The following is a 26206-nucleotide window of genomic DNA, read 5'->3' as shown; positions in this document are numbered from 1 at the left end:
AGAATATTGCAATCATTCCTACTTCAAAAATATAAATATGAACAAAAATAGTTGTTGAAACGTTACAATGTTCAACTCAATAAACAAACAAAAATATAAAATTACAATGTTCAACTTAATAAACAAACAAAAATAGTTGTTGAAATGCTCAATCGTCTCGCCTTTTCCGCATAAACAGGCCACAGATTCCCTTCACGGTTCTGGAGGTAGGGAGTCTAGACGGAGGAGTATCTTGAACAACGGCATTCTCTAAATCAACACCAAAAAAGTCGTCTCGCATAGAAGACCGAGGTGGAGAATGGTGGACATCACTGAGACCAATATCTTCACCTGTACCACCAGTGTGGCTGACAGAATGACGACCTCGAACTACAAATCTTGGTGGAGGTGGAGGCATAAAATCGTCATCGGAATCATCTACCAAATGAGCATCCATCCTTGAAGATGACAACTCTCCATCAGTTTTCTTCTTTCCACGTCGCTTCCCTTTTTGCCTCACGGGCATGTCAATGTCCAGCTCAGAGCGCTGGGAAGGACGGTAGTCCATCATCTCAGCTTCCCTAGATATCTGCAGGCCATCTTCAACCATCCTCAAAATTGTGAACAAATCCGGTTGTCCTGTCATGTCTTGCCCACTTAGAAAGTGGCGTATTTTGTGAAGCGTCTCCACCTACAATTTTCAAAGTTAATTAAATTTCATCATATGAATTTAAATAATTAATAGTTGTTTCAATTTACCGCGTAGCTATGAGAGGATGTCGTTTCATGGAAGCCCTCCTGAGCATGCACGCCAGGTTTTGTTAAGTACACCACGGTTATCCGTCGAAACCAATCCATATACTCATCAGTTGCAATAGGCTCAGTTGAGTACTCCACATCAGTCCACACCATGTTGTGCCTATTGTCCCAATCCTGTATATGATTGGCGTGGTACTCAACCCAATTCCAGCCAGATTTGCCACAGCGATCCCGTTTCACAAAATCAGTTCCGTGGAACCGATTGACAAGCGGGATATACGGTTGGACAATCCCAAATTGTCGCAACACTCGCTGTGGCAAGTGTGGCTCAATCAGATTCTAGCAAATAAGGGTTGTGATTGACGTCCATATAGGACGACCGTCAACACAAACATCCGATATGTTTCGCATGACATAAGGCCTCCAAATAAACTACATATGAAACAAATTTAGTCAAAACAAATTAGGTTACGTAAATTACTTGGTTGGCATGCATTCTGGAGAACTGATCTCTGAAATTTTCAATGCAATGGCCGGGTGCTTTTACATATGATGCCGGACCAGTCTATCTAAAAAAATTAAATTATGAGCGAATAACACGGAAATTAATAAAAATTATGCTTAAAAAAAGTAATTAGTGAACAACTTACGTGACTGCACATGGTACGTAGTCTATAGGCACGAGATTTAGCATCTGCGGTCTAATATTTGAGATTCTTTCCCAAGCCCATAGCTGTAACAAAGTAAGAGCTCCCCCGACATCGGTGCTCCTAGCAAGGGCAGCTTCACATAGATTGTGGTACAAGCAAGCAAGAGTCGCACCACCCCAGCTATAGCTAGCACATCGTTCTACATCCATGAAAAATTGCAAGTAGAAGAATGGAATTTTATTTCCGGATGCGTTCGGGATCATCAGACCACCAAGTAAAAACAGACAATAAACACGAGCACGTTGAACATATATGTACTGGTCGTGTTCATCACTCAACTCAATCCTCAGTTGATTTGATAAGCTTGTCAGCTACCAAACCATTTCTTTCAAATCAACTGCATCTGGAATAAAGCCAAGATAATCTAGAGAAATATGCTTCCAATAGTTGACATCCTTAGTGGGGATGTAACCCGTCAGAGCATCACCTCCACGTCTTCTAATGTCACTGTCGCTTCACCGACTGGAAACTGAAACGTGTGAGTCTATGGCCTCAATCGTTCAATCAATGCGGTGATAAGATGGTGGTCAATGTCTTTTGGTTGACCACACCTCAATATCCCGCCGAACCACATCTCGTCTATTACTGCCAAAACACGAGGATGTATGAGAACATCCCAAATGATTCCTTCGTATCTTCTGCAGCGTACGTCTTCTGATGGAACTCCTGCCCATATATTATTAGAGATGTGTTGTCTCTGAAGATATAATACGGAAGGGTCCTCAGGACCACATAAGAGTCTTCGACGAGAACTTGAAGATGATGTCATAGTTCACCTACACAACATTCACAATTCAAATTAAACAATTCACAAACCTAAACAATTTCAATACTTGGATACTATTTAAGTCAATATCACAAAATGGAACACCAATATAAAAAAATGTAACACCTAAACTCAAATAATGCAACACCACTTTAAAACCCATATAAACCAAATCAAGTTGCCCAAATTTTAAGCTAGAACAACACTAGGGTTTAGGTTTTTAATCAAATTTATACCCTAACTAAAGACCAATATCTCAACTATTAATCAACAATAATTTCATTCAAACAAGCCAATATGTTAAATAATAATTCAACACAATATTTCAACTCAATTCACAACTTATTAGAGCATCTCCAGCGGCGGACGTCCGGCTCGGACGTCGGCGACGGGCGACCGGACGTCCGCCATTGTGGCAAAAGGGGTCGGATACGCCTATCAAGGTAGGACGTCGAACGTCCTCGGATATCCGAGGGACGTCCGAGTGGACGGGCGCCATTGTGGGGTGGGGGTAGGACATCCGGTCGGTCGTCCGGTATTTTTGATTTTTGAATTTTTTTAACTCTATATATACGGCTCGTTGAACTTCATTTCATTCGCACCACTTGTGTTAACAAGTTTCTCTCTCTACATCTCTATTTTCAAGTATATCTAGAATGGCTAGTGACAGTGATAGCGAGGATGAAATCGAGGTCGCTGTGGAAGGTGCGATAGATAGGCTGTTACAGCAGAGGGAGCAGCGGCGACAGCAGGCAGCGGTACCTCGTCCGATCTATCGTCAAACTACAGTACCCCGTGACCGCATTGCTGCACATATTCGGTTGTATCAGGACTACTTTGCCCCGCAACCGCATTTTGGGGATGCCTTATTCCGGCGGCGTTTTAGGATGCATCGTCCGCTGTTTATGCATATCGTGGGTGCTTTAGAGAGAAGATACCTGTATTTTAGGATCAGGGAGGATGCAACGGGCAAACCCGGACTCACGCCCTTACAGAAGTGCACTGTCGCAATCAGACAACTGGCGTACGGAGGCGCGGCCGACATGTTCGACGAGTACCTCCACATTGGCGAGTCGACAGCCATTGAGTGTCTGCATAATTTTTGCACGGGCGTGAGAGCGATATTCGGGGAGCGGTATTTTCGTAGTCCGAGCCCCGAAGACTGCCAGAGCCTGATAGATATGCATGGGTCGGTGCACGGGTTCCCTGGGATGTTGGGCAGCATAGATTGTATGCATTGGGAGTGGAAGAACTGCCCCGCCGCCTCGAAGGGGATATACACTACCGGCTTCAAAGCCAAGCATCCCACGATGATCCTTGAAGCTGTAGCTGACTACCGGCTGTGGATATGGCATGCTTATTTCGGAGTCGCCGGGTCGAACAACGACATCAACGTCCTCCAGTCGTCGCCCCTGTTCAACGATCAGTGCAATGGCGATGGTCCCGCCATCAGTTTCGTTGCCAACGGCAACCAACACAATATGGGATACTATTTGGCGGATGTGATATACCCAAACTGGCCCGTCTTTGTGAAGTCAATCAAGCATCCGCTCGGAGAAAAGAAGACATACTTTGCGAGCCGTCAGGAAGCAGTGCGCAAGGATGTGGAGCGGGCATTTGGTGTGCTCCAGAGTCGATGGGCGATAGTGAAGGGTCCTGCACGACAGTGGTATATTCCCAATATCGGCGATGTCATGTACGCATGTATCATAATGCACAACATGATTGTCGAAAACGAAGCTGAGGAACTGATTCAGTGGACCAATGAAGATAATACAGGTACAGGTCCAAGTCACGGCGTGGCCACTGCGAATGTGAATATGGGGGTACCTCATGGAGAGGTTTAGCGGTTGCGTGCATTTGCCGACATGCGGCAAACAGATGCCCATGTTCGACTTCAGCACGATATTATCGAAGAGGTTTGGGCGCGGAGGGGTTGACGTTGATGTATGTTTTCTTTAAATCATGTATGTTTTTTTAATGAAGTTGTTAAAGTGTTTTTTTTAATGAAGTTGTTAAATTTTCCCGTTCGTATTCGTGTTGAAATTTTTATTTCCGTAAACGTAAATTGCATAATAATTTGTGAATTTGTGATTTATTTTATTGCGGGAAGTCCTAGTGGGCAGGGCGATGGGAAGGGCGAATTGTGCAGGGGAAGTCCTACTGACGTGGCAGTGGGATGGGAAGTCCTAGTGACGTGGCAGGAGGTATTTTTGGGAAGTCCTAGTGGATGTCCGAGTGGGACGGACAACCACTGCAGATGCTCTTACAAACCCTAACTAACTATCCAACAATTACTCTAATAATGTAAAAGATAAGCATACTAATCGAAAAGTATACGAAAATGGGGAAGAATAGCACCGATTGATGGAGGGAGGGCGAAATCACGAAGAAGAGGGCGAAATCACGAAGAAGATGGCGAATTGCGACGAAGAGGCGCTGCTTTGGATAAAATCGTGAGGTGTGTGGTGTGAGTTTCGCGATTTGGGGGAGGAGAGGCTGATATATTATTCTGTCCAAACACGCCTGTCTTGTTGGCGTTTTTAATTTGAAATACGCCACTGTCGCTGGCGTATCTTCTTTAAACACGCCAATCTTGTCGGCGTTTCTAATTTGCTAAACACGGCAACACGAATGACGTTTTTAATTTAAACACGCCAACCAAGTGGGCGTGTTACACTTTAAGCTGTATTTGTATAAAATCAATCGAAATTGTAAAACGCCGACCGTGCTGATGTTTTTACTTAATAAAACGCCAACGAGGGTGGCGTTTTCCCCATATATGGAAGAAATAACAAAGTGAATACATTTTCGTTATTCTAGTTGTAGACTCCCCTACGGATCCGATTTTCTCTAAGGGCATCCACAATGGGACGGATGTCTCGGCGGACATCCCGACGGACTTTCCAAAAACACCTCCTGCCACGTCATAAGGATATCCCACTGCACTATCACGTCATAAGGATATCCCGCTACACAATGACGGACATCCTCAAGGACATCCACAAAAAACAATAAAAAATCGGGACGTCCACCGGGACATCCATCGTGTCAAGGCAATGGCTGACGTCCCGACGGACGTCCCTGAAAGCTGCGGAACTACGGTGTCTGCATCAGTCGTCCGTATCTGTATGCATGCTGCCTAATGGCGGATGTCCCAGCGGACGTGGCCTGACGTCCGCTCGGGACGTCCGCCGTCGTGGATGCTCTAATAATAATAGTCCAAAAATCGACAGGAAGAACGACGCGAGTCAGAAGTGATATGCCCTGAATTTCCGGCAATGTGGCGTCGCAATCACACGAAGGAGCTCGGATGTATAGCCGGCGCCGATTTGTCGGCTGTCGGCGCCGGAAAGGAAGGATGGCTGGTGGAAAGCCCCAATCTCCATGTTGCCCTCGACACCAATTCGATCGCTCTCGCCAACCGTTCACTCATCCTTATCCTCAATTGGTCTCAATCGATTGACGTCGGATCCGTTATGGATTCAAATCTGGCCGCAAAGATCATGCCTGAGCTCTCCCCGATCGAGGCCGAGTACATCTCCGCCATCGAGTGGCTAGTCTTCGATGACGACATCAGAGTTCTCGCCGTCGGCACCTCTTGCGGTTATCTTATGATTTTCTCGATCCAAGGTCGTCTCATCCACAGACAGGTCCCATTCACAGACTTTAGCTCTTTAGTTGTCGAATTTATTTTTTTGGTGTGGATAATTGGATGAGCTCTTCGTTTTTCGACGATTTTGGCCGATGTTATGTGTTTCTGTTTGTTGAAATATAGTGTAATTTTAGTAGTTACATGATCAAATTAGAGCAAATCTCATTGTTTGCTTTGGAAATAAGGTGCGTATTTTGCTGCTTTTTTTGTAGTTAACGTTAGTGAGGCAGATGACCATTTGATCAATATGATATTGTGAAGTTACATGCTCTGCTTGATGTCTGCCTTGTATTGAGCTTATGGAAATAAATGGTTATCAAGAGTTAAGCTTAAAATTGCTTTAATTTTCTGCTGATGGTGTATTTTGCAGATTGTCAATCCGGCAAAGATTCTTAAGATAAGGGTCCGTGGGATTAAGCAAGATCTGACTCAAGATACATCGTCAGAGGAGGTTTGCATTGTAATGCCTGGTGTAGTTGGTCGTTTTGATGGATCTGATATTAAGGTACTTCAAATTCGTTGTTGTTTACTTGAGTATCGAACTTTTGTTATGTGCGATTGCTTTGAACCATGGTTGGTATCTGGTTTTCTCTTTTGTTGGAGTCCATTTCCAGTTTGTTCCAGTTTGTTGGAGTGATTTTTTCTTCTCTTTGCTCTATGAATGTACATTCAAAAACTGTGTTGTTTACACAACTTTTATGAAATGCAGAGTTTTCTGCAGCAGTGGTTTCAAGAATCAAACTCTCGGCTTTGGGATCAGGATTCCGATGCATTTCAGGATAATTCAGGGAACCCAGTTAGGAGCCTTCCTTACCAACTATGGAATGTTAGCAAGTATGGAGTATGTGCTGATGCTGCTATAACTGGGGTCATGCCCCCGCCGTTGATGGAAATCCAGGTAGTTACCTAGTCAAACCTGTATTGCCTCCAACCTCTACAGACTTAATATGCAAATTGTGCTGATGACTGAAAATGATTCTATGCTTCGGTTTATGAAGGCAAAATTTCAGTCTCTTGTTTTCTGTTTCTTCCTATAAATGTCTACTTTCCCCAGTCAGAAGTTCTTCTTCCACAATGTGGTGGTTTCTATCTGTCCCTTTTGTAATTTCCTGGGAAGTTTCTGAATTTATTCTGGTATTTGAATTCAGCTGATTTTATTGGCAGTCAAGTCAGCGCTACTATTGTGCAGTCACCATTGGAGATGATGCTGTCATATCAGCATTTAGGTTAGTTAGATTTTGAAATATTTAACTTTTTACCTTTGGAGTTTTTCCACTTTCAACCTAAACTTGATATTGCCTTGATTCGCGTTTCTTAATTTTATTGGTTGATTTTACTTTGCTGAAGGCTTTCGGTTGACAAGAGCAGATCACTTGTGGGAGCTATCTTGTCAAAAGTTGTTCCTGCCACGTTTTCAACAATAGCTTCACTCTCAAAATTGATTTGGCGTAGCGAACCAAACAGTCCAAAAAAACCAGAACCTAAATCTCAACCATTTGCCCGAGGTAATGCATGTAAATTTTGGCTGCTATCTCCAAACCACTATATTTTCTCTGCACTGAAGATAATATCTGATTGTAATTTAAACTATTTGCATTATTTTTTTTATGAGCAAATGAATATAAATTTAAAGGCAGTGCCACGGGGGACTCGAACCCGAGAGCTTTGGCCTGAGGCATTACCACTCTACCACTTGACGAACTCACACAAACTAACTATTTGCACAATCTTAGTATCTAAGATGATTGCTGGACTTTTTCTGACAATGTCACTTTGAGACAGCCTCTCCTCTAACTTGTCTGAAAGATCATCCAAGGAAGGGCGAAAAGCTCACACTGTCACCTAGTGGTTCTTTGGCAGCCATTACCGATTCACTTGGGCGTATTTTGCTCTTAGACACTAAGGCTCTTGTTGTTGTGCGTTTATGGAAGGTACCTGACAATTTAATTACACTATTCTAGAATCGTTTCCAGCTTGAGCTTCAAGTTCTCTCTACTTCATCACCATGTAACGTATACAACCTTAATTCACTCTCCAGGGATATCGTGATGCAAGCTGTTTATTTGTAGAGATGCTTGCCAGTAAAGATAAAGCTGTCTCACGTCCTGCTTATTATGAACACACAAAAAGTGATTATTGTCTGTGTCTAGCAATCCATGCACCACGAAAAGGAATTGTTGAGGTATATTTCTCTTGAATACTGTCTTTCCTTGTAGATAATTGTGATACAGTGAGTGACAATGAAGCTTTTATCTCAACTACTGATTGATTTATAGCAGGAAGAACCAACATGCATTTTCTATAAAACTCACATTTTCCTCTGCTTTGCAACTGCGTAATACACATGAACGAAAAACAATACAACAACACACTCTGCCGTAGTCTTGAAACTCTTTTTCTCTAAGGGTCTCACCATGTTTCATGAATGTGCCTTGTCAGACGCACGTTAATAGCTAGTTTCAATTAACCGTGCATAGTACTAATATTTTGGATTCACTTACGAGGGTCAGAAGTTTCCTTACTTGCTCCTTGCAGGTGTGGCAGATGAGAACTGGCCAACGCCTTCTGACCGTTCCGTGTCCTAAGGGCACTAAAATACTGCAACCGACTTACAGATTCAGTTCAGCAACAGCATCTTCGTCATCGTCGTCTTATGTTCCGCTGGAAGTTTTCTTTTTGAACGGAGACTCTGGTCAAATATCTGTTCTCAATCGATTTCTTTACTGACCTCTTGTATCAATCAATTTCTTCCAATTGTGTAGGATGCTTAAATATTGTCTTCGTTTCTAGATCATATACTACTGTATTTGTTTTCACATTGCTAGCAACAAGCGTTTCGTACATTCCTTCTGAAGTTTGGTTGGCCAAATAAATTCCAGTCAGGCTAACTAATCAAAAATCATATACACTATAAACTAGGCAAAATCTAGAATAACTTATTGAAATAGTGTGCAAATTAATAACAAGCCACCAATTTTTATCCAACTCATATACACTATAATTAATGTTTGCGCATTAATCATAGAAAGAAAGAAAGATGTATTACTGCTAAGTGAAGCAGGTGTACTATTTATGACGCAGCAACATATACATGAAAATCCCACCAGCTACTGATACATTCAGAGACTCAAATTCTCCAGCCATGGGAATGCTTACAAGCTCACAATCCCTCCGGCTAAACTGCGAGAGCCCCGCGCCTTCGCTTCCTAAAACCAGGCACAGTGGCAAACCCTCCATGGACTCTGCAAGATCTTTAGAAAGCTTCATCACCGGTTTAAGGTCGTCCCCCTTGGACGGATGGCCGGCCAACATCCTCATCTGAAACTCATCTCTGAGATCTCCTACGTTTTCCCAACTACCCGAAACAATCGGAATCTGAAAGCTGGCTCCCCGGCAAGCTCTGAGAGCCTTGTCGTTGAACGGATCACAACAGCCGGGCAGAAGGAAAACACCATCCTGTTGAACAGAGATATGTTGGAACAAAATACATGTAAAGAAGAAAAAAGATTGGATTTTTTCTATGGAAATAACAGCCCTTACCCATCTGAATGCTGTTGCAGATCTTACAAGTGTGCCTAGGTTTCCGGGATCCTGCCAACAATCGAGAATGAAAAAATCTACTTATTTTCAAGAAAAATTTCTATTGTTTTCATGTTACATAATTAAGGTGATTGTCTGTAATTAGTGAAGCATACCTGGATCCCATCAAGAACTAGAATCCTGTGTGGAAATGGAAACAATGTTCGACAATCTTCATCGTGCTTGTTGATAATCCGAAAACTTGAAGGGATTCTCATCAAAGCAATGACTTCAACAGAATCAACAGACTGGACACCGGATATTTTTCTTATCACCTCCGGACTAACTTCAACTACACGAACAGCTTTATAGTCGATTTCTTCAGGAATAGAACAGTTTTCCACTACAAACAAGCACTCAATTATAGGCTTACCTGATTCTGACATATGAGAGCTGTAAATCTCCCTGCAAAAAGTAGGATTTCACATTGACAAAGCACTACCTCCAAATGAGTAGATTTTCACATTAACACAAAGTAGTCACATTAACAAATGACATACGAGAGCTGTAAATCTACATAGATAAGATGTAATTTTCACATTTACAAAGGTAGAATTAACAAGCAACACATACACATGCTAGAATTTTATAAACAAAAGAAGCCCAAGACCTTCAATGAACACTGACATTGTTCAACTACGTCTAATAATCCTTGCCAAATGTCGAATTAAAGCTGCTGCAATTTCCAATGAACACTGACATTGTTCAATTAAGTCTAATAATCCTTGATTGTTGGGATTTTCCCCTTCCTTTGTCACTTTAACAACACAGTTGATAAACACAACACCTGGTGAATTAAACAAAATGCTATAGTAGACTTTGCAGATAAGCAAATGGATATGTTGTGATCGTTTGCATATAGTTAGGATAAATGCAGTTGGTAAATTTCTTGACAGGAAACAATAAACATAAATATAAATAGCAATGTTGATAAAGACAAGAAGAATTCCAAGGAGAAAATGAAGTCACCTTAGAGGAGTAGTGCCGACAACGAGAACCATGCCATGAAGATGTCGATACGAGGAGCTCTGGCGAAGCTTCACACAGTGTTTAACAAATGGGTTGGACGTGCTTATAATGGAATTCACATTTGGAGGTAGAGAAAACGCCTTCTTTGAGGCATTTTCACGAACACCTTCGTCGCAATATCGAATTCTACAAGTGGCGTGAAAAGCTGGGTTCTTGGCTTGCGAATTAGGTGGATTAGTAAGAGAAATAGAAGCTGAGATGAAAAATTTGTGCAGGCATTGCATTTTTTGTGTGGTACTGTGATACGAACCCCTCTACTTCAGTCCAGCAGACACAGGCAGGGGATACAGATGATGAAGACTGCAGAGATGATTTTCCTCTCGGCGCATAAGAGCATCCACAGTGGTTATAGCCTAGCCACAAACTCCTCCTGCCACATCATCAATACTAAAAATCCTCCTGCCACATCAGAAATAGCCCAGCCATTGCCTAGCCATATCATAAATAGTCCAGCCACATCAATAGCCACATCACTAATAACACAATATACGGAATTTAATTTACGAGACGTATACGAGAAACATTAATAATACTATTTTAATTTAAAAAAAAAATTACAATAAATTAAAAAAGTACAAAATTTTTTAAAAAGTACATTAATAAAAAAAATGATATTCAAAATCGCAAAAAGTACATTACATAAAAAAATCACTCGCCGGCTCCCTCGCCTCCGTCGTCGCCGTCGCCACCGCCACCGCCGCCTCCGTCGCCACTGTCACCGCCGCCTCCGCTGCCACCGCCGCTGCCGCTTCCACGCAGATCGTCATTCATGCTCTCGAGCAATGTGAAGAGAAATCTCTTCTCCTGGGGGTCCGTCGCCGCTCGCCATTCGGCTAACGTCTTCACCATCATCTGGCGTGTTTGTTGACGCGCGAAGTACTTGAGATCCTCTGTAGACTGGCGGTCAAAGGGGGATGCCGACTGGACCTCCTGGGAACCCCCGACGACCCCCGTCGCCTCCCGTTGTGCCCGCTTTTGCCCAGCGGGGCGAGGTCGGCGGCCGAACGAACGAGGGTTGGGGAGCACCTGGTCCGTCTCGGGGAGGTCGTGGGAACCACCGCTGCTGCCGCTGAAATACCCGGTATAGTTCAATCGTTGCTTCTTCGGCCAGCCAGCGTCGACACCTACTCGGAATTTCTCGGAGTCGTTCAGCACAAGATAGCAGTTCCAGTAGGTGAAGTCCTTATACAACCCGGGCTGGGGGAAGGCTTTCTCCGCTATCCTGCTGCAGTCGTCCTCCGTTTGGCCACTACTCTGCATGCGGAGGGCGTTGGCGTACAAACCCGAAAATCGGGAGACGGCAGCCCTGATTCGGTTCCACGCCTTCCGGCAATCCTCCCCGTTGTATGGCCTCCCCTCCGGGCAAAATAGCTGGTAGGCTGCTGCTACCTTGCCCCACACGTTGACGATCCTCTGGTTATTAGAAACAAGAGGATCGTCGCAAACACTCACCACACCTTTGACAGCGCAACGTTCTCCTCGTCCGTCCACCTTCTCCGTACCGTGGGGTCATCCCCACCCGGCTGCGACGACTCCCCGACCTTCTTTCCCTTGCCCTTCTTCTTTGGGGCGCCACTACCCTGCACTGCTCCCCCCGTTTGAACGGGAGTTTCCGGAACTCCGAGACTATCAAACCCCAAATCCAACAACGCAAAATCATCAAAACCGCTCGTCGTGAACTGCGCATCCGTTGGGGTTGATGTGTGCGACGAAGCAGTCAAAAAATCAAAACTGGGGCGATAGACGTCCCCCCGCGTCACCTGCATCGCCAGTACGCCCCCCGGCGTCCCCTGCGTCACCGAACCTCCCCCGGGTATCATCTGCATATTGGGTGCCCACCCCGGCATCATCTGCATATTGGGTGCCCAACCCCTCATCGCCGGGAACCCCCCGGCGGACTCCCTCCGGTCGGCATCCCGGGTAGCATCTGCTGCCACGGGTACATGTTGTAATACCCGGGCATCTGATTCCATCCGCCTCCAATGGGGATTGGGGGAGTTTGAGAACCGCTCGTCCCTGAACTAGGCTCGTTGTTCAGATCCATTTCTCGGTGTTGATCTTGTACAGAAATTAAGATAGAGAGAGTACTCGTTAATACAAGTGGTGCGAATGAAAATGAAGTGCAAATCGCGTATATATAGTGTTTCGAAAATAAAAAATAAAAAAATAAAAAATCCGATGGGCTATGCGCTGGGCGATCCGGGCGCTGCAATGGAGCCGAGTGGATCACCCAGCGCATAGCCCAGCGGATTTTGACCGCCTAGCGCTAGGCGAAATTGATTTCCGGAAAACCGCTCGGCGGTTTTCGGCTCCTCCAATGGTTCGCCTAGCGCCGGCGCTCGGCTAGGCGGTGCGCTAGGCGCCATTGTGGATGCTCTAAGAAGACCCCCGGCCCATTTCAAAGACTATGTTGATTGTTAGTTTCTTAGTTATTTTGGTTATTTCATATAATGTAATAGTGTAAGGAGTCGAGCGTAATTATAAGTTCTATCTCGAGTTTTCTTTGTGGTTCTTTCCTGAGAGATAGGAGGTCGAACCGCTCTAGGGTCTTAGATATATAAAAAGGGTAACTTTTCAACTATCAATAATATATGAGAAGTTTACTCCAAAATTTCCGTTTTCTTTTTTCCTTTTTTACTGCTTGACGGAGGAACTCTCCGCACGCAGTCTGCTCTTGTCGCCGAGCTCTCTTGCCGCCGACCAAGCTTCCGATACGATCAACATCGTATCATCTGGTGCCTTCATTGTCGATCTCATGTCTACAAATCCTAATACCATACCAGTAGTTCCCAATCGGGAACAATTGGGCATGCCTCAAGTGGACAATGTTCGCCGTGAGCATGAAATTCCGACCGTCGTCGTTCCTGCCCCAGGTGTTCTTCCCAACGGACAATTGGATTGGATTATATCCACGATTGCCAATTTGGAATCTCGCTTGACTGCCACTGATCGCCGGCTAGCTGATCAACGGAACCTACCACGTTTGGATCATGACCCGCCTTATGCTTTGCCTATTCCGGCGATTCGCGGCACTCCACCGCCTCCACAACCGTTCCAGACGGCAGTTTACACATATTCCACAACATCAACAGTTTCAGAACTCCCTCAACCAACCAAATTCCCACTTTCCAGAGGTTATTCCTACACTATGTGGTGCCTTTATTTGACCCATCAACGTCGGAATGGATTAAGCATTACTGTTCCAACAACGATTATGTAACTTGGCAGGATTTCTTAAATGAGGTTCGGTATAGATTTGATCCAGACTGTTACGAGAGTTATATCGGTTTGATTGAAAAGTTATGCCAGACGGCCACTGTCTCGGATTATCAGTTGGAGTTCGAACGACTGCAAAATAAACTCAACGTGAGGTCAAATTGCATTGCCCTAAATCTCTAGCGGCGGCTTTTGCCTTAGCCAAGGAATTATCGGCTTGTCGCTCTGAACAGGTGCCGACTACATCTTCAACTAGACACCCCTAGTTACCTCGTGACACCAGAAATCCGTATAACCGCTCCTCCGTTCCTCCGAATTCAGCGCCATCCTCAAATCAATCGGTTCGTCCATCAAGTGGACGTTTTCGTGGGAGTGAGCTAGCTAAATTGCCGGTCATACGTTTATCTTCTTCTGAGAAATCCGAACGATCACGACAAGGCTTATGTTGGTATTGTGAGGAAAATTGGGCCCCCGGTCATGTTTGCAAACAAAATTTTTTGGCATATATGGGAGACGATCCGGATGACACAAAGCAGACCGGACCAGACAGTGATTTTCCTGAGCTCAATGTTATTACTGTTGATTTGTCCCACTTAAATACGGTGGCGGGGCGTGCATCATCCAAATCGATTCATATGCGGGGTACAATTTACAATACAGAGGTCACTATCCTTGTTGACACTGGTAGTTCACATGACTTCCTACACCCACGTGTTGCCGAGAAGCTAAGTCTTTCTCTGACTAATATTTCACCATTTCGTGTTTATGTTGGTAATGGTGAATCTCTAACTTGCTCTCATGTCTGCAAGCAGACGAAGATCGATCTACAGGGCAATAGCTTTCACATTTATTTGCATATTTTGCCTTTCCATGGACCGAACATTATTTTGGGCATGGAGTGGTTGAAATCTTGGGTCGTGTTACTCATGATTATTTGGCACGAACAATGGAATTTTTCAGAGATGATACATTGGTGGTGCTGCATGGTCTCTCTACACCGCCTCGGTCTATTTCACTGAATGCTTTGACTACTCTGATGACTACAGGTGAGGAGCTGGACTTATTTGAAATTGTTGAGTATCCAGTAGAGTCAGCTACACATTCTTCACAACCACAACAGGAATTTCCATCAGATTTGCCTCCTACAATTCGTCAGATTTTGTCGTCATTCAGCGCTGTTTTTCAGCTTCCGGTTGGTATGCCTCCTCCTCGGCATTTTGATCATCAAATTCATTTATTTCCTGATTCTAAACCCATCAATGTTAGACCATACCGGTATCCATATTTTAAAAAACAGGAGATTGAGAAACAAGTTTCAGCAATGCTTGAACAAGGAATTATTCAACCAAGTCAAAGTCCCTTCTCATCACCGGTCATATTGGTTCGCAAAAAGGATGGCTCTTTTTGATTTTGCATCGATTATCGAACATTGAATCGAGCAACAGTCCCGGACCACTTTCCTATTCCCACGGCAGATGAATTATTTGATGAATTGGGTGCAACAAAGTTTTTTACAAAACTAGACTTGCGATCAGGATACCATCAGATTCGAATGCACAGTGAAGATATTTTCAAGACTGATTTTCGAACTCATGATGGTCATTTCGAGTTTCTTGTTATGCCCTTCGGCTTGACAAATGCTCCCTCGACTTTTCAGGCGGCTATGAATTCAATTTTTAGGCTATTTCTGCGTAAATCAGTTATTGTATTTTTTGATGATATTCTGGTTTACAGTCCTACTTTGGAAACTCATTGTACCCACTTGGAGCAAGTTCTATCAACTTTGGCGGCTAATCTTTTCTTTGTGAAGCTATCTAAGTGCACTTTCTGCAGTTCCACAGTGGATTACTTAGGTCACCTGATCACAGATGGGCGTCTTAATGCTGATCCTGTGAAGATTGAAGCAATGGTGGCATGGCCGACACCTACCACAGTTAAACAGTTGCGTGGATTCTTGGGTTTGACGGGCTACTACCGGCGTTTCGTTGCTCATTATGCCATAATTGCAGCCCCTCTCACTGATTTGCTCAAGAAGGATTCGTTCGTTTGGTCTCCGCAGGCAAATGACAGTTTTGAAGCTCTTAAGTCTGCGATGACATCAGCCCCAGTCCTTCATCTGCCGAATTTTGATCGCACATTTTATATAGAAGCTGACGCTTCAGATTTTGGTATTGGTGCGGTCTTGTTGCAAGATGGCCATCCTTTGTCTTATTTCAGCAAGAAGTTGGGTCCACGGCGTCGTATTGCATCCACTTATCACAAAGAACTCTATGCAATTGTCGAAGCGGTTCAAAAGTGGAGACAATATTTACTGGGTCGTGAGTTTGTTATTCGCAGTGATAAAAAAAGTCTTAAAGATCTGCTTCAACAAGTTATCCATGACGCTGGATCAACATCTTTATGTGCGGAAGTTAATGGGCTACAAATTTCGGATAGAGTATAAGAATGGTACTTCGAATCGGGTTGCTGATGCCCTCTCGCATCGGGATCCAGACGCTGAACAGACCACCGCCTTGCTTACTCTAGCAGCACAACCTGTGCCTGATCTGCTTTCTACCTTGCGAACAGAAACTGCATCTTCGGTTTACCTCACAGATATTCAAACTGCTGTTGAGAATGGTACTGCTCCTTCTCACCTATTTTACTCTGATGGCTTACTATATTATAAACATAGAGTTTACGTTGGTCCTGCTTCACCTAGTCACGCTCGGTTGCTGTTTGAACATCACAATACCCCTGCCGTTGGCCATCCCGGGGTAGACCGTACATTTTGCCGCCTTTAGATGGGCTTCTTTTGGCCTAAAATGCGCAAGGAAGTTCGAATGTTTGTTGATTCGTGTGTTGACTGTCAAACGACAAAGTATTCTACTCAACGTCCTGCAGGTTTGCTCCAACCTTTGCCTATTCCATCACAGGTTTGAGACGATGTTTCCATGAACTTTATCACGGGTCTGCCACCATCCAGAGGGTACACAGTTATAATGGTTGTTGTCGACCGACTATCCTAGTATGCACACTTCGTTGCATTTCCGATGAAATTTGATGCCTTGAGGGTAGCCCGACTGTTTATTAAAACAGTGGTTAAACATCACGGTTTCCCTAAAACTCTTGTGTCGGATAGGGATCCTATTTTTCTAAGTACGACGTGGGAACATATGCTCCGTTTAAGTGGTACTAAGTTGCATTTTTCGAGCATATGCTCCGACGGAGGTCCGCAATAGAGGTCTTGACCAATATTTGCGTGCTTTCGTTGCGGATAAGCCTTCAAGATGGACAAATTTCCTGCCTTGGGCGGAACTTGCACTCAATTGCTTTCATCATTCGGGCCTTGGCACTTCTCCGTTTCATGCTCTATATGGCAGAGATCCACCTTTATTGGTCGCCACACCTCCTACTCATACTACTCCCCCGGCAGTAGCAGATCTTATCCGCCAAAGAGGGGCATTGCTGGTTAAATTGAGATCGAATTTACAGAGGGCTCAACAACAGATGCGAGACACAGCAAACAAGCACCGTCGGGATGTTCAATTTTCAATTGACGACTTGGTTCTTCTCAAACTTCAACAATATCGTCAACACTCCGTAGCCCGACCATAGTCTGCAAAATTGGCTTGCCGTTTCTACGGCCCTTTTAAGATCACTGAGCGTATAGGACCCGTCGCCTATCGCTTAGCATTACTGAAGGAATGTCGTGTGCACGATGTCTTTCATGTTAGTCTTTTGCGACCTTTTATTGCAGGTTCTGTCATGCCCCCTGAAGTTCCACTCCCAGAGGAATTCTTCATGTCTCGACCGGTTGCTAAGCCGCTTCGCTTACTAGAACGTCGTGTGGTAATGCAAGACGGCAAGCCGGTGGAACAGGGTCTGTTCCAGTGGTCTGATTCAAGTGACAACTCTCCAACTTGGGAACCTCTCAACTCCTTCGCTCGTCGTTTTCCTTCTATTGTCCTCGGGGACAAGGACACTTCTATCGGGGGGAGATGATACGAACCCCTCTACTTCAGTCCAGCAGACACAGGCAAGGGATACAGATGATGAAGACTGCAGAGATGATGTTTCCTCTCGGAGCATAAGAAGACCCCCAGCCCATTTCAAAGACTGTTGATTGTTAGTTTCTTAGTTATTTTGGTTATTTCATATAATGTAATAGTGTAAGGAGTCGAGAGTAATTATAAGCTCTATCTCAGGTTTTCTTTGTGTCTTACATATAAAAAGGGTAACTTTTCAACTATCAATAATATATGAGAAGTTTACTATAAAATTTCCGTTTTCTTTCTTCCTTTTTTATCAAACTCAAGTTTACTGCTTGACGGAGGAACTCTCTGCATGCAGTCTGCTCTTGTCGTCGAGCTCTCTTGCCGCCGACCAAGCTTCCTATACGATCAACATCGTATCATACTGAGATGTTTGTTGGGAAGGTTTTGGTAATCTGAAAACGGTTTGTTCGTTGGTTTAGACTTTAGACTTTAGACATCAGATTCTACTTTTCTCATGAATTCTCTATCTTTTTTTCATTTGTCAAAATTTGTACTCTTTCTAAATTAATGGAAAAATAAAAATGTTAGCACCCAACAAAATCAAAATAAAATACTTGTAAATGATAACCACTGTACACACTAAATTAATGTAGATATCTCTTCTACATTATTTTCTTTCTAACTTAATTTTATCTTATTTTAACTATTTATTATTTCCTCCGTCCCAGCTAAGATGACATAAATCGACACGGAATTTTAAGAGTTATGTGTAATGTGTTTAATTGGGGAGGAAAAATGTGAGTGTAAGTATTAAAATAAAGAGAGAATGAAAGATGAATAATTTAATATGAGTGAGAAAAAGTGGTTGGGTATATTAAATGAAGAGAGAAAATTTCTAAAAAAAAAGTAAATATATCATCTTAATTGGGGTAAACTAAAAAAAATGTGTCATCGTTCTAACTGGGACTGATAGATAGAGTATATCTTTTGCAAAATAGGTCAAAAAATATAACGGCTCGTTTAAGCTGAGACAGTGGGAGTACTATCTTTTAGTTATTCCGTCCTAGCGAACTAATGAACGCCAAAGTTAATTTGTTTTTTTTAAGGAACCAAAGTTAATTTATTAATCGGTCCCTACATTTAAGTTAATCACTTCATTCCCCATTTTTCAAATTCTACTTTAGTTGACACACCCCAGAAGAGTAACGGTCATATAATTTGAAACAGATACAAAATCCAAATTCAAACGCATCCGAAAACAGTCAAAACACAGACAAAGGCGCACTCAAATTGCAGAAAGAAACGCCCATTTTCCCTAATCAAAAACCAGAAAACCCCAATTCCCGAATTCGAAAATGGAACAAAATGACGACTTCCAATTATTCAATGACAATCAAGAAATTCGCAATCCTTCTACCGGTTTCGATTTGGGAGAAGCACAGAATTCGACTCAAGACATGGAAGAAGACGAAAAGGAAGATTCTGTGGCTGATCTAATGGTTTGGGATTCTTGTGCGAAATTAATCCCTAACGGCTTCACAGTTTCTTGCCCTACAGGTACGCCTTCTAGATGTTTTTGAAAATGTTTCAAACAATATCAAGATTAGGGTTTTTTTCTCTGAAGAATACTATGTCTTTTTGTATAAACATCTATCTTTCTTTGAAGTAAATAAGTAAATATTTGGGAAATGCGGCTTTGTTTGTCTAATGTTAAATAGTGTTTTTGTTTTGCTATTCTCTAACGAGGAATTGAGAATTCAGAAGATGAGAGCAGAGGAATAAATTCAAGATCTCTCCCTTCCTTCCTTCTGAGAGTGCTAGATTGTTTGTTGTTTTTGACTAAAGCTCATTTCTTTGTTGATCAGATGAAATTTTGCTCTTTGTCAATGCTGGTTCCATGACATCGCTGAAATCAGACTCGGGTGTTGATTTTACAGCAGACAATTTTTATGAAGGCGGAGATGCATTTCAAACAGAGGATTTCATCTCCGAGGGTGGGGATTGTTCGTTCGTTTATCAGTCTGCACGACTCGGAAACTTCAGCTACAGCTTTGAGAATCTTCCGACTGGGGATTATTTCATCGATCTCCATTTTTCTGAAATTATTAACGTCAATGGCCCCAAAGGAATGAGGGTGTTCAATGTTTTCATGCAAGACGAAAAGGCAAGTGAACTTGTGAATTTTCACTGTCATACATGAGCGAATCTTAAGTATTTGTGCCTGTATTTTCACTATGCAGATTTTGTCTGAATTTGATATCTTCTCCATTGTGGGGTTCAACAAACCTTTGCAAGTCATTGGTGCTCGAGCTGCTGTTAAGGATGATGGGAGTCTTCGGTTAAGGTTTGAAGGGGTATTCGGGAATCCTATAGTTAGTGGAATCTGTGTAAGGAGAGCGCCTCAAACCTCAGGTATTTTGTTCTGTACCTAAATGTTTCTATCTGGTAGGAATGTTTAGAAGATAACTATGAATGTTCAAGCATTTGTCATTGGTTGCAGTCCCTCAGCCGACTCATGAGTACTTTACGTGTTCAAATTGTTCTACTCAGATAGAATATCCTTCACCTCAGGTATGTTGTGAATAAACATGTTTGTAGATTTCAGAAAAAGCTATCCTTCAATTATCTTGCTATTTATAGTTGTACCATTTGGATATTTCAGAAAAAAGCTATACGAACAAAATCAGTAGCCAAGTATGAGAAAGATATACAAGAGTTGAAAGACACATTGAAGCAAAAGACCGACGAATGTTATCAGTCGTGGATGTCTTGGAGTGCAACCAACGAACAACTACAGAAGGTTAGGATGGACCTTGACAATAAGACATTCCAGACATACTCCCTAGGTAAGAATTGGTTAGGATTGTTGTCACATTCGTGAACTTGTGGTAATTCGTAGCACTTAAGATTCTGTGATCCAATTTTGTCAAATTTTCGGTAGACAAAACTCTAGAGGAGCAAGCCACGAAGCTTAGGGACCTTGCAAGCAAGTATGGGCACGACAAGGAATCTTGGACCAAGGCGATCAGCGACTTAGAACAGAAAGTAAAGGTTTGTCAACGCTTCCATATTAATACAGTGCAGAAAAATATATTGTCCATTTATTTGGAGTTCGTTTGCATTCTTTGAAGCAAGCTGATTTTTTTTGCAGATCATGAAACAAGAACATTCAGAGCTTTCTCGTGAAGCACATGAATGTGCAGACTCCATTCCTGACTTGAATAAAATGGTTTTTGCAGTTCAGGCACTTGGTATGTTTTAGAACAAAATCAAATAACCTATTACATGAGATGCATATAACATAATCCGACTCGTTATGCAGTTGAACAGTGTGAAGATCTCAAAGTTAAGTACAATGATGAGCAAATGAAGAGGCGGAAGCTCCACAATGAGTTGCAGGAGACCAAAGGTTAGCTTGTGATAGCTCTTATCATGTATCTTAGATTTGAATCTATTCTCAAGATTTAGCTGTGTATCAGGGAATATCAGGGTGTTTTGTCGTTGCCGGCCCTTAAGCAAGTCGGAGGTCGTAGCTGGGTGTGCATCAGTAATGGACTTCGATGCTGCTAAGGATGGAGATCTTGGTATTGCAGCAAGTGGCTCCAACAAAAAGAGTTTCAAGTTTGATCGTGTTTACACTCCCAAAGATGATCAAGGTGGGCGCTTCCTATTATATTTTTGGTTTTGGAGGAAACTATCATTCTAATGCAATATCTGAATTCTCACCTCCTGTTTTCTACATGAGCAGTTGATGTGTTTGCCGATGCTGCGCCCATGGTGGGTTCGGTTTTAGATGGATACAATGTTTGTATATTTGCCTATGGACAAACTGGAACAGGCAAGACATTCACAATGGAAGGTACTGAGGAGAATCGGGGAGTCAATTATCGGACCCTGGAAGAATTGTTCAAGACTGCCAATGAGAGAACTGAAACAAACACTTACAGCATTTCAGTTAGTGTGCTTGAAGTTTACAATGAACAGATAAGGGATTTGCTGGCTATTGAAACATCCAAGAAGTTAGTAGTTTTCTTCTCATAAATTGAACAATTTTGGAAAGTATAGTTACACAATTAACATGCTAATTGTGGAATAATTCTAGATTGGAGATAAAGCAAGCTTCTGAAGGATCACATCATATTCCTGGAATTATTGAAGCCAAAGTGGAAAATATCCAACAAGTTTGGAATGTTCTACAAGCAGGAAGCAGCGCTCGGGCTGTTGGATCGAATAATGTGAACGAGCACAGCAGTCGATCTCACTGGTAATGCCTTTTGCAGACTTTTAGTTTCTTTCTTCCCTTTTATCTATAAGGTCTCATCTCTCTCTTTTTTCACACATTTCAGCATGATCTGTATTATGGTAAGGAGCAAAAATCTAATTACTGGAGAGTGCACGAAAAGCAAACTTTGGCTTGTGGACTTAGCAGGAAGCGAGAGGCTTGCAAAAACTGACGTGCAAGGTGACCGGCTTAAGGAAGCTCAAAACATTAACAGGTCGCTCTCTGCTCTTGGAGACGTAATATCTGCTCTTGCAAATAAAAGCAGCCACATACCATACAGGTTGATGAAGTAACACAGCCCTTCTCATTTTGCTCGGAGTTATTACACCTTTATATATGAAACCTGACTTCGGTGTCTAATTGTTGCAACTTTCAGGAACTCGAAGCTGACTCATTTACTGCAGGATTCATTAGGTAAACTTGATTGGTTCCTCAGATTGTATAAACTCCACATAGCTACGAGGACAGACTTCCCATTCTTGTGTACAATAATACATAATGTATTTTTCATGTTTGCAGGTGGTGACTCAAAAACATTGATGTTTGTACAAATTAGTCCCTCAGATAAAGACTTAAGTGAGACTCTGAGTTCGCTTAATTTTGCAACCCGAGTCAGAGGAGTCGAGTTGGGTCCTGCTAGAAAACAAGTTGATACAAGTGAGCTCCAGAAGATGAAAACAATGGTATGCTATTCAGGAAGATCAAATTTAGTATTGAACGAATGTATGCTTTGATAACATTCTCTTATATTGGTCTCATCCTTTTTGTATCTGTCTATTTCTTGTGCAGCTTGAGAAAGCACGTCTGGAATGTAAGTCCAAAGACGAATCCTTGAAAAGACTTGAAGAAAATCTACATAACCTAGAGAGTAAAGCTAAGGGAAAGGATCAGTTTTACAAAACCCAATTGGAAAAACTAAAAGAGTTAGAGGGTCAATTAGAGTTCAAGTCATCACTGCAATGCCAATCCGAGAAACAGGTTTCACATCTTTCGGAGAATTTAAGGGGGAAAGAAGAATCATGTTCCAGACTTCAACAGAAGGTGAGAGATATCAACTTTTATGTGCCTACCACTCAGCTCAGGTAAGCTTGGAAAAATCTTGAAAATTAATCCATCTATCGATTTTCTTGTGTTTGTTGAAGGTCGTGGAGTTGGAGAACAAGCTGAAAGAGAAAGACGAAAATCATTCTACAACATACCAAATTAAGGTTAATGATCTTGAGAAGAAGCTGAGAGAGCAAATGCAACAATCTGAGTCCACTTCTCAAACACTTGAACATAAGGTTTTTGCACTTGTTTTTGCTTAAATAAAACATGCAGTATAGTTTCGAAAAAAAGTCACATGTATAATGAAAGTTTTATCATGATTAGGTCAAAGAGCTCGAAAGAAAGTTGACAGAACGGGAAGAAAATGCGGAGTGTCTCTCCCTGAGGCAAACGGTACTCACAACATTCGTAGCTTGTAACAAGCCAGTGGATGCACGTTCACTGCTAACATTATTATTTATATGTGATTATTGCAGATCAAAGAACTCGAAGACAAACTGAGAGAGCAAGAGCAGCAGCCGGTGAGAGAGGAGATGACAAATGAAACTGAGCATCGCATTCTAAGAAGTTTGAGTGTAGCAAACCGCAGAGGCAGTCACCCCTCTGCTATGGCCAAGGAGAATGACAATCTCCATGAGGTCAGAAGGAAGAGATTATCAAGAAACAGTGAAGTTGGAGTTCCACCTCCGGTGAGCGACCACCACGCCAAGGAGAATGACAATCTCCATGAGGTCAGGAGGAAGAGATTATCTAGAAACAGTGAAGTTGAGAATAATGGTGCAGTTCCACCTCCGGTGAGCGACCACCGCGGCTACAAAAGCAGGCGTTCAGATCCTCCAAAGCCTGCTGCCGCTGGAGTTTCAAGAGTGACGAAGCCATCCATCGCGGTGCAGAGGCCCGTTGCACGTGTGAAAACTACAAGAGACGCAGCAGTCCAGGGGATCAAGGACAGCAAGAAAAGAATGTGGACCAGATAGAGAACTAAGTAATGCCCCATTGCTTCTCTAACTCACAAACTAACATCCTGACTGCCTGCCTTGGTAGTGTGTGTGTGCATGTTTTCTATGCTGTAATGTTAGTGAGCTTGTCTACCAAATCAATATCTATATAATATACCAAATTATTGATTAGTGAGTTGTTTTCTTCTTGTAGTATGCAGTGCCCATTCAAATGATTTTCATTTGTATTATCATTCATAAGATAAACTTTTCTGTAACTTTTGTTCATATTCACTTCAAAAACACTAGACACTGATTAATCAATGTTTCTCCAGTCTCATTTGTAGTAAGAATTTTCATGTAAATCCTATTATCAAATGACATTTTTTTGTAGTTCACTATAAAAAGATGTATAAAGACGAAGCGTCGAATTAAATTGCAAAGGAAACACTATATGATGTTTGGGCCCGCCCAATTTGATGATTGAGCTCTTTTTCATTGGAATCTAAAAATACAAAACTACTCACGTTACTTGGCAGACCAGTTTCTAGTTCAATTCTAACAGGTTTTTGTGACATGTTTGAGAATAGATAATACTAGTATACTACTAGTTTACTAAAAGCAATTTAGGGAACCAAAATAAACAATAACCTTGGCAGAGATTATGTAATTAATTTTACTTATATTTTTAAATTTATTTTTTGAAATAGGGAAAATTAGATTTGACGACAAATTAAAATACTACAAATTAGTCACTGATTTAAATACGAAGAATGTAACTAATTAATCAGGTTTGTGGTGAAAAGAAACGTAATTATATTGATGAAGTCTATGTTAAGTTTTTAATGTATACCATGAAAAAGGAAATAAAACTCTCAACACTTTCACATTTTTCCTAGCTACTATATATATAAATTTCTTCATTCTATTTTGTTCAGGCCTGCAAATTTAATCCGCGGATTTCGGGTATACCCGAGCCCGACCCAATACCCGACGGGTTTTGGGTACCCGAAACCCAAAATTATGGGTTCGGGTAGTTAATGTTAGAATTTTTCGGATTTGGGGTACCCGAAACCCGTATTAGGGCATCCACAATGGGGCGCCCGAAGGCGCGCCCGATACGTGCCATCATCCTCGGGCGCGCCATCGGGTACCATTGTGGGTGCCCGGACGATGCGACGCCCTAAGCCCACGCCCTATGCTTCGTCCGCGGTAGAAGCGCGCTCGATAGGCCATCGGGTGCGCCATCGTCCGCACCATCGAGCGCCATTGTGGGCGACACGGACGATGGCGCGCCGGATGGCACGCGTTTTTTATTTTTTTTATTGCTAAATTCGAAAAATTTGTTTAAATACCCCCGACCCCACCTTCATTTGTAACATTTCATTTCACGATTCCACTCTCGAAACTCACATTTACTACGAAATGGATTCAAGTCCCAATAGTCTGATGTTTGGTGGTGATGCGCGTTGGCCGGGTACAGAACCCGACGAATATCGGTCGTTCGACGCCAACACGCAGTACGATCCCAAATTCAGTACGGATTCGTACGGTTTGTCGGACATGGAGCCGTCTCCAAACCAACCCGTCGCCCCTTCCCGCCGCTGCCCCCGCCCCCGCCTCCGCCGCCGCTGCCGCCACCGCCAGAAAAAAGAAGCGGATCCGGCACCGCGCGTACAAGTTGCCACCTCCGGCAACGAATGAAGAGTACGCCCCCGGCCGTACGAACTACCAGCCGGATGAAACCCTCGTCTTGGCGAGGTGTTGGGTGGATATATCGGAGGACCCGATATTCACGAACAACCAGAAGCAGCTCACGTACTGGGAGCGCATCGCCGAGCGCTACAATGAGGCGAAGCCGCCGAGCGCGTACAAGCGCCAACGGGAGCAGCTCCGCAAGTACTGGGATCAGATGAAGAAGCAAGTCAACCTATTCGCGGCGGAGTACGAGAAGTGCTCGAGGGAGCAGGGAAGCGGCGAGAGCTTGACCGATGCGCGCGATAGAGCGCTGTTGTCGTACCAGTCCATGTACGGCGACTTCAAGCATTTCAACATATGGGCGCTCTTGAGGGACAAGCAGAAATTCCAAGGCGTGATTCTGCACACCGGTGCGATAAAGAGGACGAAGACCACCGAAGCTGGTTGTTACTCGAGCAGCGAAAGCGGAACTCGTCCGGTGGACCTCAACCAGACGTAAGCGGAGGATGAGAGTTCCGGCACACCGATGTCCTCCAGGCGTCTCATAGGCGTCAAGGCTGCGAAGAACAAG

General features: G+C 43.1%; 3 protein-coding genes across 6 annotated transcripts; 2 read left to right on the top strand and 1 right to left on the bottom strand.

The window, feature by feature from the left end:
- Positions 1-5446: 5446 nt before the first annotated feature.
- Positions 5447-8685, top strand: LOC121775854 (rab3 GTPase-activating protein non-catalytic subunit-like). The gene is made up of 8 exons (XM_042172930.1): positions 5447-5867; positions 6240-6374; positions 6579-6767; positions 7034-7095; positions 7217-7374; positions 7652-7800; positions 7908-8051; positions 8405-8685. The coding sequence occupies exons 1-8, from the start codon at positions 5496-5498 to the stop codon at positions 8594-8596; spliced, it is 1401 nt and encodes a 466-aa protein (XP_042028864.1). The 5' UTR covers positions 5447-5495; the 3' UTR covers positions 8597-8685.
- A 100-nt stretch (positions 8686-8785) lies between these two features.
- Positions 8786-10826, bottom strand: LOC121775855 (uncharacterized tRNA/rRNA methyltransferase slr1673-like). 3 transcript variants are annotated; one of them, XM_042172932.1, is made up of 5 exons: positions 10418-10826; positions 9822-9853; positions 9565-9752; positions 9410-9460; positions 8786-9325 (listed from the first exon to the last, which is right to left on the bottom strand). In XM_042172932.1, exons 1-5 carry the CDS (start codon positions 10699-10701, stop codon positions 8936-8938), a joined length of 945 nt encoding a protein of 314 aa, XP_042028866.1. In that variant the 5' UTR covers positions 10702-10826; the 3' UTR covers positions 8786-8935. The 3 variants fall into 3 exon arrangements, with proteins under 3 accessions (XP_042028866.1, XP_042028867.1, XP_042028865.1); XM_042172933.1 differs by having other exon boundaries at positions 9565-9740; positions 10418-10825; XM_042172931.1 differs by having other exon boundaries at positions 9565-9853; positions 10418-10821.
- Positions 10827-18891: 8065 nt separating this feature from the next.
- Positions 18892-24214, top strand: LOC121776365 (kinesin-like protein KIN-14R). 2 transcript variants are annotated; one of them, XM_042173536.1, is made up of 18 exons: positions 18892-19227; positions 19608-19834; positions 19911-20082; positions 20171-20241; positions 20333-20516; positions 20612-20721; positions 20822-20921; positions 20993-21079; positions 21150-21326; positions 21419-21689; positions 21773-21934; positions 22017-22232; positions 22329-22366; positions 22472-22635; positions 22742-22993; positions 23095-23235; positions 23324-23392; positions 23476-24214. In XM_042173536.1, the coding sequence occupies exons 1-18, from the start codon at positions 19026-19028 to the stop codon at positions 23974-23976; spliced, it is 3144 nt and encodes a 1047-aa protein (XP_042029470.1). In that variant the 5' UTR covers positions 18892-19025; the 3' UTR covers positions 23977-24214. The 2 variants fall into 2 exon arrangements, with proteins under 2 accessions (XP_042029470.1, XP_042029469.1); XM_042173535.1 differs by having other exon boundaries at positions 19536-19834.
- The last annotated feature ends 1992 nt before the right edge of the window (positions 24215-26206 follow it).

Source organism: Salvia splendens, chromosome 18, assembly GCF_004379255.2.
Source record: "Salvia splendens isolate huo1 chromosome 18, SspV2, whole genome shotgun sequence".
Lineage (NCBI taxonomy): Eukaryota > Viridiplantae > Streptophyta > Magnoliopsida > Lamiales > Lamiaceae > Salvia > Salvia splendens.
This window is presented reverse-complemented; position numbering and strand designations above follow the sequence as displayed.